At 37.6% G+C, this 21706-nt stretch overlaps 1 protein-coding gene across 1 annotated transcript in view; it reads right to left on the bottom strand.

Moving 5' to 3' along the window:
- INO80 (INO80 complex ATPase subunit) overlaps positions 1–21706 on the bottom strand; it is a 52775-nt gene that overhangs the window by 20395 nt on the left and 10674 nt on the right. The window contains exons 10-24 of the mRNA XM_088520499.1: positions 21480–21547; positions 20972–21181; positions 20316–20396; positions 19091–19186; positions 17142–17201; positions 16341–16483; positions 15418–15502; positions 14788–14905; positions 14261–14346; positions 13503–13670; positions 12913–13046; positions 12016–12083; positions 10555–10648; positions 9300–9477; positions 5186–5326 (exon numbers count right to left, since the gene is read on the bottom strand). Coding sequence (XP_088376625.1) covers positions 5186–5326; positions 9300–9477; positions 10555–10648; positions 12016–12083; positions 12913–13046; positions 13503–13670; positions 14261–14346; positions 14788–14905; positions 15418–15502; positions 16341–16483; positions 17142–17201; positions 19091–19186; positions 20316–20396; positions 20972–21181; positions 21480–21547 — 1730 coding nt within the window. The remainder of the gene's footprint in view (positions 1–5185; positions 5327–9299; positions 9478–10554; positions 10649–12015; positions 12084–12912; positions 13047–13502; positions 13671–14260; positions 14347–14787; positions 14906–15417; positions 15503–16340; positions 16484–17141; positions 17202–19090; positions 19187–20315; positions 20397–20971; positions 21182–21479; positions 21548–21706) is intronic.

The raw sequence follows: 21706 nt of genomic DNA, 5'->3' as shown, positions 1-21706 counted from the left end.
ACAATCAGTCTTTACCAAGCAAAAATGAGATTTACAAATTGTCCTTGGCAAAAACTCATGGTATAATTCAAAATTAGGAAGACGCATAAGCTAGGAAAAAAAAAGAAAGGGCAATAGTCACAGCCCGCAGGAGCACACTTCTGAGCAGTCACGCTGACCTGGACAGAAGTGGGCCCCAGAAACAGGGCCAGTGAGCACAGGATCATCTCCTGTTTCTTGAAACCGTTCTACAAATTCCTCGCCCCATTACCTACTTAATTACTTACAACCCAGCTACACAGGCTAGTGTTGCAAACACAGGAAATCTGATTTTATGCCATATGAGCTATCTTGGAACATTTCCATCACTTTTTTTTTTTCCCAAGCCTGGACAGACAGTAGAAGGTACATGTTAGCCAAACAGCTGTATGCCCAGAGGTCTGTCAAGTCCCTGAGTAAAGAGTCTGTTCCAGCTGACAAGGCTGCCCTTTGTACACTATATAGTTTTCTCTTATCTCTCCCTTACCAGGTAACAGGCAACTTCAAGATGCCATCCTGTGCTACAGATAACTGCAGAGAGCACACAGATTTTGATGACTGGCCAATGAAGAGCAAAGCAGCAAGATGAACATAGGAAGTCTCTCCTCACAGATGCATCTCACCAGGAGAGACAAGGAATGCTGCGCTACATGATGTGATGTGCGCTGCTCTTGTACTAGAGGGACAGGGTTGGAGCTTAAAAACAGATCTGTAGGCACAACGATCTCTGAAATTCTTCCATTCTCTCCAACCCACTGGAATAATGAAAACCAAAAAGGGAAACAGACAAAAGCTCTGACATATCAGGGCAGTCTATTCTCCAGGGCTCATCTTAAGATCCTTCACCAAGAGTTAAACCATACAGCCCAAAGCAAATGGAACAATTACAGCACTTTCACTCGCACACACATATACAATTCACTGTGTAACACAAAATTCTTTACAATTAAAGGCAGACTGCCAACTTCTCCCTATCTTTTCTGAATATAGGTCTGCTTTGGGCTAGAGTTCTGGGGAGGCATTTACAAAAGCTATTTATAATCCAGTTCGCAAAATATAGTAGAAACTTTCACATACTATCAAGAGACCTAGAGATTTGTTGTAAACTCACTTAAATTAAAAAACAAAACTATAGTTTAGTATTAAATTTAAGTATAGTAATACTTAAAACAGAGAAAAGTTAGGAATTTGCAATGCTTTGTTTGTAGCTTTTTTCACTAATAAAAAAGCAAATATATCACTTCTTTACAAGCCACATTTTCTGTACTTCAGGAGTAGAATTTAAAAGATTATTATCCATGTATATTCATGTATGTTAGAAGCATTATCATGAAACCTAGCAGTCTGGAGGATGAACACATGAACTAAAGGAATACTAAAAATAAAGCAAAAAATAAAATAGGAACACAGATGAAAACAACTTGCTGAAATTTTCCCATTTTAAAAAAGGGTGTAGAGCTGCACAGTGAGAAATATAAGAGAAGTCTGTAGACTTGGATGGTGAACAGTAACAGCTGAGTTTCTGGAGAATTAGAAAGGTGTGGGAATTTGATAATGGGACAGTTAAAACACTAAAGACAGAGAAAACATTATCTGTGTATTGCAGCTGAAAAAATTCTACGTTTTTGTTATTTTTAAGCCAAACCGGCTTACAGGTCTATATGCAGTGTCATGCGGAATTCTGCAAAGTGAAAGGGACCAGAATAAATAAGATTTTTTTATACATGTGCACTACTTACTCCAACTTACTACACGTTAGGGTTCATGCTATCTTGCACTGCCATCTGCAGTTAAAGCACAGGACTGAGTCCTGAAGAGGCTTCTGCAGAAGCGGATAGGGCTTCTCACAATTCAAAAGTTCAGATCTTGCTGCCTGAAGGACTGATGTCCAATGGAAACCATTGCAGCCATTCGTATTGTTTCTTTTAAGGGACACTACTAACCCTCGGACTTCTGTTCATGTTTCCATACTAGACAGACAGGAACAAACACTGACAGCCATGCACAATCAGTTACACTTATTGCCAGGACATCCAGGAGTGATAGCCATTATACACAAAGCAGAGCAAACTAATAACTAATACAGAAATGTAGCTAATCTAATAAAAACAACATGGAGATTTGTATACTGGGAGCTTTATAAGAAAAATAAAATCACATTGCAAAATTCTACAAGCAATGTTTCAGCAATGCTTTACCTAAAGGAAGACCTATTAGAAGACAGTCCTGAGATGAATGCTGTGTGTGCTTCAGAATAACCTCTCTGTTAGCAGGAACAAATCTTGCCACACAGAAAACGCACCTGGGTAACAGTGACTAACATCTGAGACCATGACCATCTTTACTGCAAGCTTTTGGGGGGTTTTGCTCGTTTGTTTGTTTTTAAAATGCACACATACACACACACTTCTAAGGTAAAGCTCTACGTCTTTTATACCCTCTTACAGGGGAAAAATAACATAACAGACAAAAATTTTCCATTCAAGCTGGTTCTCCTCTGTTTATTTTTTCCCCAAGAAAGAGTGTTTTTTGTCACGCTTTTCTTTTGTGTGTGTGACGTTTTACTTGTGACAAAATGTATGAGAGACCTAAGTGCTAACCCTCATGTATTTCAATCCATTATTTTCGAATAGACTGAATAACAGTGTCACAGTTCATGAACACATTTAAAAGAAAGAAAAAAAAAAGAGTGTTAATACATTCACATACCCCCTTTCCTTCAATTCTGTGACTTAGAATATTTTTTTTTCCTTGCATTTAGGTCCATGCAAAATTAACCCTTTAAACATTGTATGTTGTCCAGAGGCAATTTGCATTGCAATTGTGACACTGGGATCTATCTGCTAAACTAAAATGAATTGAATTAATCAGCTTTCTAATGAAAATACAAGATCCATCTTCCAAGTTTATTTTTTAGACACTGAAGCCTGTATTTCTTCAGAAAAAAATGCCAGCAAATGGATACAAAGAAAAAAACTGTACTGAAATCCCTCATTACCACCAATCCTCCTTGCCTCTCACCTCCATTTTCCCAGAGCTGCCACATGAAAAAAATCACAGTCCTATTCCATCATTTGCTCCATTAACTTCCCAAAATCATCACAAGTCAAACAACAACAGAAGGCTACACTTTCTGGAAACACTAGAAACATATGTGCTCTTTCTGCTGCTTCAGGTCTCATACCTTCCTGCCAAGAGCTTCCAGCAAGCATAAAATTAAGTATTTCTATTCCTAGAAACAAAAAAACATGTCTCCACTTAATCATTTTTATACATCAGCCAAGCCAGAACAAACACCTTTACTAGAATAAAAATCAGACATGACCTCCCTTCTCCTTTCCCTCACTACCACCCAAGCCTCTTCACTCAAGTCCCTTCTGACTTTCTAAAGCAGAGGAAGTATTTGACATATCCTCCTGAGCAGCGCAACTCTAGGCACAGAGAGTCCCAGGGTAAGGGGATCCGAAGGAGCAGGGGCATCATGTTAACTTTCAGAATAACTCCTAACTCCTTAACAGACAGTATGTTGAGATGGGGAGATGATATGCTATTCCTATATATATGCTATTCCTATACATACGTTGTTGAAGGAGCATCATAGAGGCGCTATCTGCCATCCTCCCTTCTCCAGAGGCTAACATGCCATTGCCGACACAGTTGCATTAGAACAGGCCTACACAAGTAACATCAACGCTGACTAAAGAATAGAATATCTGGGTGGCCTGATAATAAAAGTCTACCATTAGCCTATTTTCGTATCACTATTACTAATATGACTGCTCTTGAAAGAATGGGGATTTTATTGGCCTGCTTTGGTGCTTCAAAGCAACTGCAAGCAGACGTCCTCATTCTTAGTCCCACTGATGCCAAGTTTTCACTATATTTCAGGTAGGATTTTTCCCCAAGAGCAGATGATTAACTGGGACTCTGAAAATTTTCATAAATATAAAATCAATTATTCCTTGCAAGAGAATGAAAGTTTTTTCATATTTTATTGGAAAATAAAGCAATGCAAGACAAGTCTATCGTATTAGTTATTGTTTGTAGCTTTGCAATTTCTCATTTAGATTTCTTCATCTCCAATTACTAAGCTGAAAACAACAAAGGACTACACAGCAAAGAAAAAAAAAGCAAAACCAAAAATATTCAAGATGAATAAATTGACTATGCACTATCTGCTTGGTGATGCACAGCTTCAGCTTTTTTGTACTTAACAGGGACAAGGATGTGCCTAGCAGGATTTTACCTCTGTATTTTACCAGCATTCTACAGAAATGGTATGTTTATCTTACTTTTAGCTGCTTCCTCAAAACTGAACATCCAGACAACTACGAGAAACAATATTCAATAGTTTACCTTTTGCCAAAAGCCTGGGTCAGAACCTCCTCTGTACAAAAGGCTGTTCTGCAGATGGAAACTCTCCATAGGTCTGCTTATCTAGTCCGAGGTCACATATGGCAGATTCAAGCCCAGATTTGAATCATGGGAACATTTTGCCCAACTTCACCAAGATGTAGTAAAGCAAAATGAAAACAACAGCCATACACTTGTGAAGGTGCCTTCTGTCAGTCCAACAAATTTCAGCTAAAGTAATTTCAGAATTCAGTTACTAGTGAATAGACAACCCAAAGCAGTGCCACCTAATAGTGAGAAAATTTAGAAAACGCCAGCTCAAATAATCCTCACATAGTGGAATTTGATGTTTCCTTTTTGGAGCACAAGCTGACACAATGACAGGGCTTGAATGTTCTTCAAAAAAGCAATCCTCCTCAGCTTGGTTTGTCAACACACCTGCTAAAAAACATCCCCATCCTATTTACATACCTTACCTACACCCTCTTCAGATTACAGGTGAACGATCTGTTTGGCCATCCGTTCTATAATTTTACAGCTTTTGGTACTATGAGAGAAAGTGAAATCTAGATATCTCCAAATTACTCATGTTGGGAGCATCTTACTACCACTTCCCTTTTCCCATCAATACACATCACAGCCATTTCCCCTATGACAAAAAGCTCTATAGAATACAGTAGCAAAAGGATATCCTTATGACATTTTAACCCAATCAAAAGAAAGTAGTAGATCATTCTGTTCCTTGGACACAATTCTAACAGAAGATTTAAAATACAATAGAAAACATATAATTTACAGCTTAACTTGGACTTACCCGTGGACTGGCTATGCACAGGAAGGATGGCAGCTCAGTCACCTGGCAGCACCGTACACATGAGGTAGCTGATCTCCTTCGGTGTATGACATGATCTGAATGGCCAGTAACTGCCTTGCAGTAGCTACTGAACACAAAGTTCTAAAAACAAAATTAGAAGTTATTATGTTAAAAGCTATCATGAAGTTAATATGCCCATGAAGAGTAAATCTTATGAAATCATACAACCATTCATGTGAAAAAATGACAAGGAACATTCACCAAATATTTCCCTTGGAAAGAGGAAACTCTATACATCATCTGCAGTGAAACTGTACAGGATCTTTGTCTAATTATCAGAATAGTCAAATTTTGAAATGGTTGAAAACAGCACAGCCAACAGTCACATTTAGCCTTTATGCTCAGCTGGAACAGGAAACAAGTTTTTCCTTCTTCAAACCTTCTGATCTTAGCTTTTACGATGAAGAGAGTACATGAACATCTATTAGGTCTACTCTCACACAGCTTTCAAGATACTCCTTTATCTATTCTGCATGGGAATAAAAAAGTGAATTTTGGAATATTTGTGCTAGCTATTTCCGTGCTAGTTCACACTCCTCCTCAAGCACATTTAGCCACATGTATAACCAGAGAGCACTTCAACAGACACAAGCCTAAAAGATACTCTGCATTTTCTCATGGAGGGAATCTGAGAACATAAAAGCCTGCATCAGAGGGCCTGGGATTCAGCGGCTGGGAGGAAAGATGGGAAAGTGAGTGCCAAAGTGGAAGTGAGCTGTAAGTGGAGCAAGCGGCAAGACTGACTCAAAGCAACTCCTTTATCTTAAAAGGCCCCCCCCCCAGGCTCATAACTTGAGGATATAGTTGATCTTATGGTGAACAATCAGTGTTGCGTGCAGTGACATGAGGTTTCCAGTTAAGTCTGTTGACGGCAAGGGTTGGCATACTGATTGTAGCCTGGTTGTTAAAGAGGTTTGTTAACTTTATTTCCTGGAAAGTGAGGCCACAGGAGATAGATAAGAGAGGAATTCCACTTTCTTATAGGCTATTATTCAGAAACAATTCACTAACAAACGGTAGTTTCAAATCTATCAAAGGAATGCAGCTCTACTATTTATCTCTCTTTTGGAAGCCAATATCAAAGAATCATCAAAGATGGCTTCAGCCCAATTAGAAGTATACAGGAAAAAACGTAGGGAAAGCTTCTTAGAAGGCATCCAAAATAAGAAAAAAAGAAACATTATTTTGTATATACACAGTATTAGAAGGCATTCTTGTACATGGGCATTAGTCTAGTTCTCAGCTCCATGCTTTCTGTGCACAAATCATGAGCAAGTCGCATGAGAAGTACCCCTCTGAAATCCACAACATATACAACCATTAACAATCCATGAACAGTGCAGAGAACAGATGTAAGAGGGACAGCAGAGACTGGCTTCCCATCAGTCATCCACATGGAAAAGACTGAGTGAGATTATAGAGCAGAAAACAGACACAGCTCTAAAATGGATCATGTACTTCAGTACAACAACTTTAGTACAGAAACACAAGAGGATATTAAAAAGCAATCATGTACACATCCATTGCAAAGATGCAATCCAAATAGTGCTGAAAGTGACGGCCATATTGCAAATAGGGCTGCAAAGAAATACAGCTAAGGGGCACCAGCAGTCCCAAGTTCATTAACACTTCTAACTTCTTGTAGATAGAAAACACGGAAAGTGAAGGAGAGAACAGGAGAAAACTGATCTCAGCAGACCAGTTTTTATATGCATACAAATAAACACTAATGCTGTGGAGATGCGGAACACAGGAGATGAATGGAATTCACTCGGCAAGAATTTTCTGTGATGATATGAAGAAATTCATGATATCTTCAGAGAGATATTACCTTAATTTCAGGAAGATACATTAAAAGAATGGATTTTTTTGTTTGTTTACAGACTTATTTTTATAGTTTGTGTCACATCGGAAACACTGGTCTGAAGAGTTAAGAAAAGCCTTTCCAAATTTATACCATTTCCTTTTTCCTCTGTTTTTTTCCCCTCCCCACTCCTATATGTTACTATCTTACAAAACTGTAGATGAAGACTCAGGAAATTTCATATGAGAAATTTCTCAAAGAAAGTGCCCCTGTTTTAACTCAGAATAATAGGTGCTGTTAAAAGACAAGGGCAGCTCAGTTTCAACTATTCTCTTCACTTTGCTTTTTTTTGGTTTGTTTTTAGATGAGATGTCCTAAATGTAGACAAATCCTGCAAACATATCGTATTTTAAAGTGACTTCAAGTAGTAACTTTGTCTGTCATGGAGATTTGAATAAAAGTTCTGAAAGACTCCTTCAGATTTACTAGGGTTATCACAAGCATGCTGTACTGCATACACTGTTGAACTTTGCTCCTCAGGAGGCTCTTTTCTAATGTAGGAGCCACTAGTTACACAAGTTAAAACACTCACAGCACTAGGGCCGCCAGAGACACAAGTACTGGCTTCCTGAGAAGCAGAGATAGTTTGGAGAAACCAAATATATATTCAGGTCTTTCCGGATTGTAGCACAGGTGGGATTATAGTCCTTCCATAAGCTTTTCATTCTGCTATAATTATTAAAAGTTGGGCATGCGTATGCCACATTTCACATGTAGCATATATAATGCAAATTGATCTTTTGTTCTTCAAGAAAAGATATCATTTTTCATTTCATTATTTATACAAGCTAATCCAGTCTGTATAAAGACTTGCATATGTAGATTTGCATATAGATTGCATGTATCTGTATACAGATCGGCATGTAGAAGATTTGCATATGCAGATTTCCTTTCTACATATGCAAACATGATTTCTACCTTCCTCTAAGCACATACAACTGTGCTCATGATTACACCGCCTTCTATTTCTTTACTGCTAGGCTGCAACATTTATAAGAACACAAAAGTTCCCTTAGACCATAAAAAGGACCAGTATAGTTTACAGCTACAGTATAGTTTCAAGGATAAGAATTACACAGTCAGTACACAAAAGGCCAAATATAAATTCAGAAAAATTACTGTGGGCACATCAATGCACAGTAGCATTTTACCAAGTGAGATATGGAGGCAGGCAGTACTTAAAACAGCAGCACAGCCAGAGTTAAGCAGCCCAACAGAGTTAGCACACTCAGTTGGCTTGCTCTTTGTTTCATAACTAGGACTCCTTTGCTGGCTTTACTGTTGACGCTGCAAAACATGACACCAAGCCCAAGGTTGGTTTCCTACTGCTTACGCATCTTCAATTTCAACTTCTTCTACATGCTATTGAGTTGAATTCTGGCTATCTCCTTTCCCTTTCTACACTCATGGCAGAAGCAATGATCTTTAAAGAAATTTGGCTTACCCAAGCAAGATCTCACTGCTTCAAAAAGATTTTTTCACTGCATATATGACAACTGCCACTTAAAGAACATTTTCAGCTGTATTCTCTGTATGCTTGCCATTTTGTGAACTTACTTTCCAGTGAAACAAACTGAAGAAGCTATGGTTCAGCACATGAGATTAACAGCAATTTAGTCATGAAAAGACAAAACATCACCACCTATACACATGGAAAAGTTTATGGAAAATAACCTTGTACTACACAGATGAACGTATCTGGAATCTATCTGCCAGCAACAAAAGCAAATTTCAGAGTAGAAAGACACCACTGACAATGCTCATCTACCAACTCTGAAACACTACGAGACTGAAGTGTGCTTATCCCAGTTGCTGCATCAATACTTAAGTTAAAAATGAAGTGGCTTCAATCAATCAGAAAACAACAGAACCCACAGTTCTCCTATTTTTATTACATATCTTAAGCTCATATGCTTAAGAATCCATCCATGACAAATCGTAAGTCTAGTTCTGTTGCACCAGTATTGAGATTTCTAATCCAACTAATCTATTTATTGTACAGCAAGTTTTACAACGAACCATTACATAGTAGGCCTATTTTTCTGCTTAGTAATCTGAACTTTGTGTTTCTAATACAGCAGACAAGAGAGCACACTGATGAAGTCAGCCTGTTTCCAAGTTTGTGTGTTCTGCTTTTTTCTCTCTCATGAGGATTTGCTAATGCCTGCACATCACAAAAATGCTGCTTACCTGCAGCAAAGTGCAGCTGTGCAAGTTGGGAAAAGAGAGTGGTAAATTTACATCAAGCAAGAAATCTTTGTTTCTCAGATAACGTGACCCCTGTTGGTTCTCCCCTTCTGTGTCCACCCAGGAGCGCAAGTGATGGAGCCTGTAGGATGCTTTCAAAGACAGGAAAAGAGCTAACCACCTGAAGAACAAACAAACAAACAAACAAGAAAAAAAATAGACACATCTGTCAACTCCTTTGTGAAACAGGAAGGCTTTAATATATTTAGTAGCACAGTTCCACTTGACATTTGTTTTTTTTCAGAATTTCTAGCTTACAGTGCCCTGACCTGAGGGAAGTGATTTTTTCAGACATTTTCCAATTATATTGGCTCCTACTTTTTTTTTTTTTTCCTAAAGCGGCTTAATTCTTAATGATGAAATCAGAATACACTTCAAAACACTTCAGAAGTGCAGGATTCACTTCAAGGGGGTGAAGCACTTCAAGGTCAAGCCTGAATCAGCCGCTACTACCTATCCCTGCACTCCAATTTCTCCGCAAATTGCTCCGTACATAAATTATTCACTATAACTTGCAGGATGAATGCAGAATATATCTCAAGTATCGTTCATATAGATCAAGAGAAAATTGTATTACGTTAGTGAAACACAGAGAAACAGTCCTGCAACAAAAATAACTGTAACCATGAAAGAATTTGACACTTAAAAAGCCCTAAGAGCACGCTTACTTATTAATAAGGTTTGCTTTTAAGATTAAATTACTTACAGTTACTATCTAACATCAGAGAGTATTTTACTTAAATAGATCACTTCCTTTTCCAAGATAAGGCACTTTACAGCATTAAATCATTCACCATCCCAAGCCCATGTTTTAGAACTCCATTTCACATTGTAAATGGAATATGTGGAAATGCAACAATATGGCTTAGAGATGAATTTTGTGTGTGATGATGCCAAAAACCTACAATGCGCTCCAGAGTAAACTCTTCTCTCACCTTTTGATTGTCTTAGGCATTTTTAATGATGTAAAATCTTTGTAATGCAGTTTTTTTCTTGACAGAGGCATAAAAACTATAACAGAGACCTATACCTGGAAGAACACTCTAGATGTTATTATGACATTAAATAACGACAGATAAGTAATAAATACTAAGAGAGGCAGAAAAAATATTTACGGAGATGCTTCTAATCTACTATCGCTAGTACTTTTACTTTAATCACTAAAAGGTGGGTAGCAGAGGTGGGGGAAGGTCCTCACCTGGCTAAATGTCCCTGATGCATAAGGTTTGCCATTTCTGCTGGAGACATGTCAATAAACCGGAGGAAAGAAAAACAGCTTTCTTCATTGTTACCTATGTCACAGAAATACTAAAGTTAAGGCAGACATTTCAGACACTCATACCTGAAAACATGAGAAAACCTGAAAAACACTGAAAAAACTGAGCATACTTCACAAACTCTGGTAAATTCTATTCAAGAGGCAGAGATCCTCTAACATAAATCTAAGGGAAGAAAATGGAGGTCCTAATTTAACCATGACTTTTTAGAAATACTGAAAAATTCATCTTAATTGCTGTTCCCTGACTCTAAGCTTCAAATGAATTACCAGGCTGTTCAATTTCCAATCTGGGCAAGAGAAGGACATTGACAAAGAAAGACAGACGTGTTCTAGGCCAGAAAAACAAAAGCATATAGTTTATTTGACCTGCCAGGAATCAATGGGCAGTGTGCCTGTTTGGTAATCAGAACATGCATCTCCCAGACATCCTGGCAGGGCACACATACATGAAAGGAGCCTGCCAAAAATGGGCACTCTCACCCAGCCAGGAGACACTGGGATTGGGAGGGCAGTAAGAATACTGTAAAAGGGGGAAAGACATAATAAAAATGGCAAGGATTATGGAAGGAGGGGAGCAGGAAAGGTAGCTTGGACTGTTAATCAAGAGAGCACTAGGTATCCTGAATATCACTCATGCCTCTTTATTTAACAGCTGCACAGAAAAACTAAACACCCCAAATTAATGATTCCCCCAAATATTTTCCCTTTAGGGTATGTCAAAGAGAGTTCCCCTCCAAAAAGCCAGTTAATGAATATCGAAACAAATGCAGACCACAGTAATCAGCGAGAGCATTACAGACAAGTGCAGACTCCTGCTGCTGCATGTTGGTTATTCTTACTCAATGAGAATTTTGTGTAGGTGAACCTGCCCAGGCTAACAGGTTTCAGCATAACAATGCAGCCATTATAGCCTTGTGCCTTTTTTCCCAAAATTTTCCCTACTCCAGCACCTGAGCAATCTGAGTTGCTCTTTTAGTGAGCAAATTCTATCTATAATGTTAAATTTTATTTGTAAGTATAAATAGATTTTTCTCATTAATTATATCCATGGTCATTTTAATTCTCCTCCTTTTTACTTGAAAGAGACATCAGGAGTTTAGCATGCAGTACAGACTGAACTAAATTAATCGAGGATTTCCATACACTGAATCTGTGAAAAAAAAAGTAAGAATATAAAAGCATCATTATTTCTTTAAAGCAGGTTAAAACATGGCAGGAGGAATAGATTAATCAGTGAATAAACAGGTCTCCTACAGAATATTCTTCTACCATCCTTCCCATACTGGAAAGACAAAATATATGTGATGACTTCCCATCAACAAAGGATAGTATCACATACAAATGTGCAACCCAAGTGATTTCTCCAAACTCTAAACCTACCCTTTCTATGGAAGAGAGACTGCTGGATGTGGTCTGGTGCAAATGGGGAAAGTAAAACCTGTAACCACCTGAAAGCAAAACAAACAAAACCTCTAAGAAAATGCTAATGAAGACAATGTTCAAACACATAGACAGAAAAAACATTGTGATGCCCCCAAAGCAGGACAACAGTCCAGTTCCCAATGATCAGCAACTCAACTCCCCAGATATCTGGAACTGCAAAGTATCTGGAACTGCATAGTAGTCGACAAAAAACATCTATCCAGATGCACTGTACCATTATTCATTTTAAACTGAAACACACCACTGTTCTAGAACTGCATTTTATGTTGTAAACCAGTTAGTTTTATCTTCAAAAATGATTTTCTTATGGCCCGCAATAGAATTTCTCATAACCGAGGGCAAAACTGATTAATCAGGAACTGCCACAAACAAGGAAAACGGCAGACTGCACTCAGGCTGCTTTTATTCATCCAAGGTAAGCATTACAAGCTCCCAAGGCAGCAGTAGGTGCTCACACTATTCATATCACAACGAAGACATACTGATAGCTTCCTTAAACATGAAAAGCCACTGAAGGGAAACCATTTTTTTTTAAAGAATTCTACTGAAGCTTAATTCTATTACACATTACCAGCAACAAATTTAAATTCCTTCTCCTTTTCCTGACTTTCCCTTTCAACCAAAGGGATATTTGATTACCAGGATTCCACTAAGAAAGAGCATCAGATATCAGACACTTACCAGCTGAATAAACGAAAAGAAACTAGGAATGCATTGCTTGACCCACGCTATTTAAGAACATCAAGTAAGGAGGTTAATTAACACTTACAAAGCTAAAATAAGTCTAAGTAATACTAAAAATGCTAAGCTGGAGAGGAAGTTGAGTTGGCTTGCCTGTCTCGTGAGTGGTTAAAGACCCTGATCAGTCCATGACGGTAGATGAACTTTGAAATCTGATATGGCTTTAGGGAGATGTGAAATGGAGACCAGGTTTCTTGTCGTTCAAACAGCTCTGGGTGATTACACACCTGTAAGAAAGGCAGCATGTAAACCACTGGGGAGGAACAAATCTAGCCCAATGCCGTATTTATATCCCAAAGTAACTGAGACTACTGATCACTCGAATTCCAGTATTGATTAGTACTACATAGCTATTTTAGCATATCCATTCAAGTTTGAATACTGCATCATTACCTTTTCCTATATACATCATCCCTACTGCGCTCTTACTCACAGGTGAATGCTCTCCCTAGCAATCAATTTGTAGCTAACCCATTTAGCAGAAGCATGATTTGGCAAAAGCTCTTCTAAGCAAACATTGCATATACTCCATCAAAACACAGATGAACTGCGTAGAAATTTGCTTACCAATGCCAGAAACATTTTTTCAGATCGTGTTTTCCAGAAGTCACATTTTAGTTCTGAACTAATGATTGATTATACATAGGAAGGAAAGAAGAGAAACAAAGACAAAATATTCTTACCTTCCTGAACTGCATGACTAGATTCATAAGACTACTAGTGGTAGTCTGTGCTTGCTGAGTAGTGCCCATTGAGGACTGCAACAGGTCATCAATAGAGATTTTGTTCTTCAGAGCTTGGTACAGCAGCTTCTGTCGACTTGTCTGCTGGCAGTACATAAGGATTTCAATCTGGAAAACAGTAATGAAACGTTAACTTTTTTTTTCTTTGAAAGGTTGCAAGAACATATGAGTACACATAAGCCAGAGACAAATGTATCTTCAGGAAAGCACGTACAGTTTTCTCAAAGAATATACACAGGCAACTGAATTCGTATCTTCTAATTTGGAGAGGGTGATCTTAACCAATGTGTTTTAGAAAGCTTATGTAATGATATAGCAGACGTATCTTTGAACATATTTAAGGATTTAAGGCAAAACCTATACTAAATCCATGCCAAACCTTTCTCAACATCCACTGGAGACTTATATAACCCAATCACTTGTCCTTCACTTCATTTACTCATATTTCTATCAACCTGCTCTTCTTTTTTTTAAATAACTCTTAACAAAATGTTTTCTCTAGGTTAAGACTTTGTTAATTAGAGGCTCTTCAATTACATTCACATCTGGAATGGAGTCTGGGGCCAAAAACAGATGGTCTGTGAAAGGCCTACAATCAAACTTCAGCTATGCAGATTAAGGAATGGATTTATAAACAACAGCACTAAGCTGGGACAAAGTTACATGAAATATTCATTCCAAATAAGTATTTTTGTCACCTTATCTGACAACTCATTTTCCACATCTTTCTTGATTCTTCTCAACATAAATGGTTTCAGAATCATGTGCAAGCGGGACAGCTGGTCTGAAATGCAGAATAAGGGAAAGAAAAGCGTATTGAGTTTTCCTATGAAAAGTCTGTTCAGACTCTTACTGCTCAGCCATTTCTGCTCATATAAGTACTTAAAGCACAGGCTTGGTGCTTCTGTTAAAAAAGTGTATATATTATATATGCATTATAAATAGCTATATATGTATATTTACATTTATAATATAGACATGATTTTACATGTATATATAGATGTTTTTCAATGCGACATCTTTACGTTTTTCCACTCCTAAAGTATGCTGTCCTGTAGTCAGGACCAAAAGCTTCCACATAAACTACACAGTCCATAATACTCCAACCCAATACATTCTCTGCTTTACATGACATTCCTCATATGAAACAACAGATGAAGTTTATCCACTGGCAGTCTAAAAAGACAGTATTTTTTTATCCATTGTAATCATACATGGCACTCACTCTCATCAATGGCAGATTTGTTCTCTGCATGGCTCTCTATGTCCTTAGAGAACCACTCATTGAACTCTTCATGGGAATCAAACAAGGTCGGCATGATAAAGTGCAGCAGGGCCCATAGCTAAAAAGAGGAAAAAAATAGCAACTTAGCAAAAGTCATCGTGCTGTGGACAAGTTATTAGGAATCTCAATCTTACTGCAGCTCCTCATATGCAAGTCACCTTAAAAGGTTGTAAGACACAACAAACAAAACATATATTAAAAAAATATTCTTTTTTTCCATTTTACACTGGAAAAATGCCAGATATATCAACTCATTAGGACACCATTAGAAAGCAATGACAAATTCAGGACAATGACTTTGACCAACTGAAGAAAAAAACACTGGAGTTACACTTATCCTGAAATCCAGGTACAACTAACGAACAGATATCTTCATACTGTTATTCAAATGCCTGGCATATACCCAAATTTCTCCTCTGAAAGTTGACCCCATGTTTATTTGCCAATGTCTGCTACACATGTAATCCCACAGCCACTCAAATAAAGCAGATTGCTCAACAGCTCACTCGCTAACTTATGGGATGTATTATTGTCATAAAGAAAAGGTAGCTCTTGAGAGCTTCTGAATACCTCAGCCATTGTGTTCTGGATTGGGGTCCCAGTCAACAACAGTCTATTTCGACACTGGAACTGTAGCAGGATTTTCCAACGGACACTGATTAGATAAAATCAAGAAAATTGTTAAAACTGAATTTGTACAAGGAGTATGAAACAAAAGCAATTTTAAAAGCAAGCATTTGAAGTGACCTTCCCAAGTGAGTTTTGGAGGTTACTAAGTGCATAGGCTGCTGTGGAAGGAGCACTGAGCTCTGCATGGCAGTTTCCAAACAATGCTGTGGAGGCATTAGGTCTGAATGAGTATCCCCCTAAAGCAGTTCTAAACTCATGAAAATGAAGACTTGACGTGTACAGTGGCAATCATGGGAAAGGGTATGACAAAACAAGTAGAAAAGTAAAGATGGAAAAATCTGTTACTTTGGAAAAACTGAATTGAAAACTTCTTGAAACAAAGTTCTGAGACAAAGATTGGGCTTTCCTGCAGCCTGCAGCATCTACAGGTTCTGACCTTTACCGGTATCTGTAGATGCCACTGAAGAATGAATCAATATAATTAATTTAATGGAGGCAACAAAAGTAATACACATCTGTTAAAGGCTACAGATTGTTCCCTAGGAGAACTACATGACTGATTATGAAAGAAGAAGCTAAAAGGCACTTCACACCATTTTATTTCACTGTCCTCTATGTTACACATGTTTCTGTCACACTTTTTAATTACACTTCACTTATTTGGGGCAGCAAAGCCTAAAAACTGCATCATTCTAATTTCACAGAGTTGGATTCATATAGGGACTTAACTAAGTTTGACATTTAAAGGCTCTTGTGAATGTTAATTTTAACTTCTATCTACTTGTGCAGTTTTGACATTTTCTTAGTGTATCTTTGAAAGGCTGATGGATGAGGGAAGATTTTGTTTCTAGTTCATTTATTACCTGGAGCTACTTTTGAGTGCTTGTGCTTCATCCAGCACCATATATTGCCACTTCACTCGCTGGAAATATTTCACATCCTGCACGACTAGCTGATAACTGGTAATTACCACATGGAAAGGAGCATCCTGAGTATACAACGTCTTCTATAATCACAAAATAAGAGACAAACATCCACATGAGGTAAACGGATTGTGAAGAATTCACTAGCATATACTGTGATTTCAGACTCTTTCATAATCTTTTCTCATTCCTACTGCATTCTGTTCTCCATCTTGCTTTTTAACTAATCACAAAAGACACTTCAGCTGGTGAATGTGAACTTCAGCCCACCTGCCCTTGAACGATTTCAAATGCTTCTTAACATGCCAGACCAGAACCAGGCATCGAGCCCTATAAATACTTTTTACCCATATAAATTGGGAACATGCTGACAGACACACAGGGATTCCCAAGTTAGGTTATTAGGTTATACAAACAGAATACACAGTTCTGGACATGGAGATCGCCTGCTTTATCTATCTGCAATGCTGTCTTTTGTTCAGCTGAACTCTGTACTCTCCTAAATTGCCCTGTACAGGAGAGTTTTTCCACTTTGTTACATTAATCATAGAATCATAGAATCATAGAATGCTTAGGGTTGGAAGGGACCTCTAGAGATCATCTAGTCCAACTACTACACTGACGAGGAAACAGAACTCTACATACACACGTTCTTTAGCTGGGTAGGATGTATCTACAATTTCTGCTCTACTTTGCACAAATCATAAAGGTAGACAAAGCGTATGTGAATATCAATATTACCTGACTCCAAAATTTTCTGATCACCTTTCTATCATGGGGATTTCCCCAGTAAGGTAGCACCTGAAACAGCCCAAAAGTACAAAGATATTACGTTCAAATAGAGACATACCTCTAGCAGAATTTATTCTACAAAATGAACAAGACTGCTTTCACCAAAGCAAGCAAAAGGGAAAATGATTTTTTTTAACATACAGAAAAATCAGAAAGGACTTAAAAATACTGAGAATGTTCCATACAAAAGTGTCAAGCAACTTATGCCAAGTGTAGAGTAGATCATTCTGTACTAGAATCTCAATGTCCAGAAGCATCTCTTTCCAGTTATACTTTCAAAATTACAACTGATACTTAGTTTACTGCAGAAGGAAGTTTGCCCAGAACCTGTTCTCCTGTTATTTAACTTTTTGTCGCTGACCATACCAATTCTGTTGGTTTTATACACCGAAACTGTTCTTAAACTCTGAGATAAAGCATCTACTCGTGACATATTTTATAAGAGTACAAAAATAAAAGCACTACTGCCAAATAAGTTTCTTGATCAATTTATAGCTCTGAATTTTATGGGTCCTTTTACTCAGAACATGGATCTGATCTTTGAACTGAACTAAAACAGGTGAGAGTTTCTAGTTAATAATATTCTATCGCCATCTCTCGTCTAATGAAAGAACTACACTGAAGCGGGATTAAAAATACTGAATGCTGGTTTCTGAAGCGAGGAAAGGTCTTAAATGCTTCCATCCTGCAAACCTTGACCTCTATAAAGCTCGCACACAAGTGCCTTTGGCTGGACGTTCTTTCAACCATTCTAAAAGAAGGATACTAGTGAAGAAATACCAAATTAATCAAAGTGTAATTTGTCCTTCATTTTACATATTTTTTCATGCACTGGAATAAATTAATTCACTGTGATTTACTGTAAATATACACGTAACTCTGTATGAATGGAAGAAGGAACAAAAACGGTTTAAAAAATATGATAAAACACATGGTTAGTTTTACATGCTTACAGGTAATAGTATCATTATTAATTTTTACAAAATATTTTGTTCTAGAAAGTAACTAGACATAATGGAAATAGCCCCCTCCCCCAAACAGCTACATAATGAGAGAAACAAAGACAATTATTTTTTAAAATCAAAAAGTGAAAAATCATCTTTTCAAAAGTGTCCTGACTGTGTATTTGGAAATGTCTTCCATATTTCACTTATGAGAAGGAGAAAGTATAAAAAACGCTTACCTATTCCATGCCATAAACTGGTTAGGCAAAGTTATAGAGAGTAAATAGGCAGAATGGACGACTGTTCTAATAATGTTTTCTCTTCTAGGGTTTCGACACAATTCTCTATTGCTTTTGGCTATGCAGAGGTAGTTTTTGCTGTTGTTGATGTTAAGATAATTAATTAAGGTAAGTCTACACTAATTTAAGTATTTCTATTTCTCTTTGTGCATCAGTTTTTCTTGATTATTAATTGCATGCTTATGGTTCTTCTATATTCCCTTAATAACAACTATATTTTCTCTCATCTGTTTAGGATTCTGTTTTCGTTTACATAAAATCTTTATCCTCCGATTAAGTCAAACTACTATGAAAAACTAAAAATGCTGCTCTAAACCTGAGGCATGTAAGGCTGAAATACTATTCTTATGTCTGTTTCCAGGCCTTATATTACAGCTGAATGTCACACCTGCCCAACTTCAATTCCTCACTAGGAAGGTGTCTTTAAGCTGTTCTAGAATGACCTCGTGTGACATAGGAATAACATTTCTAAGCCCCGCAAAACTGAATTCTCTAGAAAAACAGGATCATTAAAGAAATTGCAAAATCAGAACTAGAAACTACAAACTTCTAATTTCAAACTAATTAGTTCACTAAGATGTGGCAAAGAACTCAAGAGAACAAAACAATCTGCTTTTGAGACAACAGAAATAACTTTCCTGTACACATTCATTACCTTAAATTTAGGAACAAATCTGGCAAATTCCTGATGCCAGTTGTTGAGAGTAGAGGCAGGTGAAATTATTAAAAAAGGTCCCCAGATGTTCTCCCTCTGAAATGTATACATTAAAACACACACACATTGAATTTAGAGACTGCTGTAAACAGTATTACAACTACTAAATGGCAATGATTCAAATACACTATATATGAAAACTTCTAGCAGCCCAGCAGGCTAGAGCAGACCTAATGTTTAACTAAGACTTCTTTCACAACAGCAAAGTTGTACCCAGAACAACTCTTCGTCTCACCCCCTTGTTTCTAGAAGTTGGTGCTTTCAGATTAATAGCAGCCCTTGCCATTATGTGAATGAAAAGTCATCAGGTGGCATGGGAAATCTTAGCTCCATCATCTTTGCTTTAGATGAGAATAACAAAATTAAGCCACTAGCATACTGATGGTCATAAAGGTGCATAAAGGAGAGCAGGGAAAAGCAAAAGCTTCCGAAGACTCAAACTACAATGCAGCAGGAAGCCAAGCCTATCAGCTGTCTCCTCCACACAGGTCAGCTCAACAGCCTTGGGTGCTGCAAGCCCTTCTGATATTCTGTTTGACAGTGGCATTTAACTGGTGTCAGAAAGAACATAAATAGATGTAGATAACTGTCACTCATTCACTACTATAAATAGTTCAGTTCTCACTCCAACTGATCAATGTCTTCTGTTTAAGGCAAGCGACTGGATGCCAATCAAAACTTCTTCTTTTGCCGTTTTTAAAATATATCTGCATGAAGAAGTCCACTTTATGTCTTTTGCTTTGTTTGCCTGCCATGGCACAGAAGAATCATTATGCTATCCATACAGACTGCCATGAAGTTCAGAAATTGGGCTTCACTTCTACAGGTAATCTGTAAAACTCAACTATAAAATCTGTAACGTGCTCTGTCATCAGACTTCCACATTAAAGTGTGAATGAAAAGGTGCCGCTTTGAATAATCTTGTATTTTACATTATATTATAGTTAACATAAGTGTAAGTATACTTATAGTTGCATATATAAAGATACATGTATGTATAGATACATGCACATATCCTTTTAGAGATGCAGCTTTAAAACAAATACTATGGATAAAAAGTATCTTAAGATATTCAAGCTTTATCATCTGTAATTAGTCAAACACAGAAAAAAATATGCATGTTCTATCAAATAGGCTGACCAAGAAGAAGCCATAACACACTTACCTCAGCCAAATGTGCAAGGAGAGCAATGCTTTGTACTGTTTTACCCAGACCCATTTCATCTGCCAAGATGCCATTGATGCCCTGCAAAAGAGCCCCAAAAGAATACATTTGCCCTGCCACTTCTTAACGTACAGGACTAGGAGAACAAGCTGCCACCAAGCTTAGTGGAAGCAGACCCATTGCAACAAATCTGAAATGCTTAACCAGCTCCTAAGTTTTCTATCAAGAGGTAAGTTCCCCAAACTGCACTTTCATTTCTAGGCCTATTTTTTTCCCCCCACTCAACCTGCCTGCACTTTGCAATCACACTGCAACCTGCTTGTGGGTAAGGCTGCCTGCAGTTACAGGCTCACCAAAATCTGAAACAGCATGAAACTCCGAGGAGCTGAAATTTCCTCTGGGTGACCTAACTGGTAAATGGTTGCATAAACACCCACATAAAGAATCTTGAGGTAAATTATGTATTCAAAGTTATTTCCCAAGTAAGTCAAGAATAATAACAGGTGTTTTGCATACTTTCTCTTCTACAAAAAGACATTACAAATGTAGCATGCATGGTCTAATTTTAAAACTAGCAATTTATTTTTGACCAAGATTACTCTAATGACTTAAATTATCCTAGAAGTTTTAGATATTTGCAAAATGTACCAAGATACCTGTTCATATAGGTTGGCCAGCCAGTTCATGCCTTTTAGTTGATAACCTTTCAGTTTGCCATTGAAAATGGTAGGCTGAGGAATGTCTTCTCCTGCCCGGATAGATGGGTTTGCTAAACTGTAGCTCTCTCCAAAACCAGTACCAGACTTGTTAGCAGCCCGTAGAGCAGCTGCCCGACTCTCCTTTGCATCTTCATCAAATGATCTGGTCTAAATGAGAGAAAAATATGCATAAGATGATGAACATATAAACTTATCAAGAAACTCTGTAACAAAAGATCTTACATTTCTTATTAAAACATAGGATGTCTGCCATATATCAGTGAAAAATAAGCCTGTTCTCATAGTTCAAATCATTATTTTTCCAGCTGTTTGTCACAGAAAGGGGAAATCCAGCTTGCAGCCATGATAATATATAGTGACTTGAATCAGTTACTGTGAATAATCACAGGTTTAGGACCCTACTACTTTGCCTTCCATTTTTTGCACGGACCCGAAAAATACACACCCTGGCCTGGTGAATCTGGAAAGCATCTTCAGCGTTCTTCAGCGCTTGAGCTTTGTAGTAGTTACTATCTGAAAACAGGAAGTGCATGTTAGAGCTCTGCAGTAGTAACCATCCAAATCGACATACCGATAAATGACAGAAATAGGGCTTCTTACACAGAAGAATTTATGTGCTGGAAATTGTAAGCTTGACTAATAATGTGTAGCGTACAGTAAACTTCAGAAGAG

Source organism: Tinamus guttatus, unplaced genomic scaffold (assembly GCF_059628265.1).
Source record: "Tinamus guttatus ecotype Peru unplaced genomic scaffold, ASM5962826v1 Tinamus_guttatus_pri_ptg000089l, whole genome shotgun sequence".
Classification (NCBI taxonomy): domain Eukaryota; kingdom Metazoa; phylum Chordata; class Aves; order Tinamiformes; family Tinamidae; genus Tinamus; species Tinamus guttatus.
This window is presented reverse-complemented; position numbering and strand designations above follow the sequence as displayed.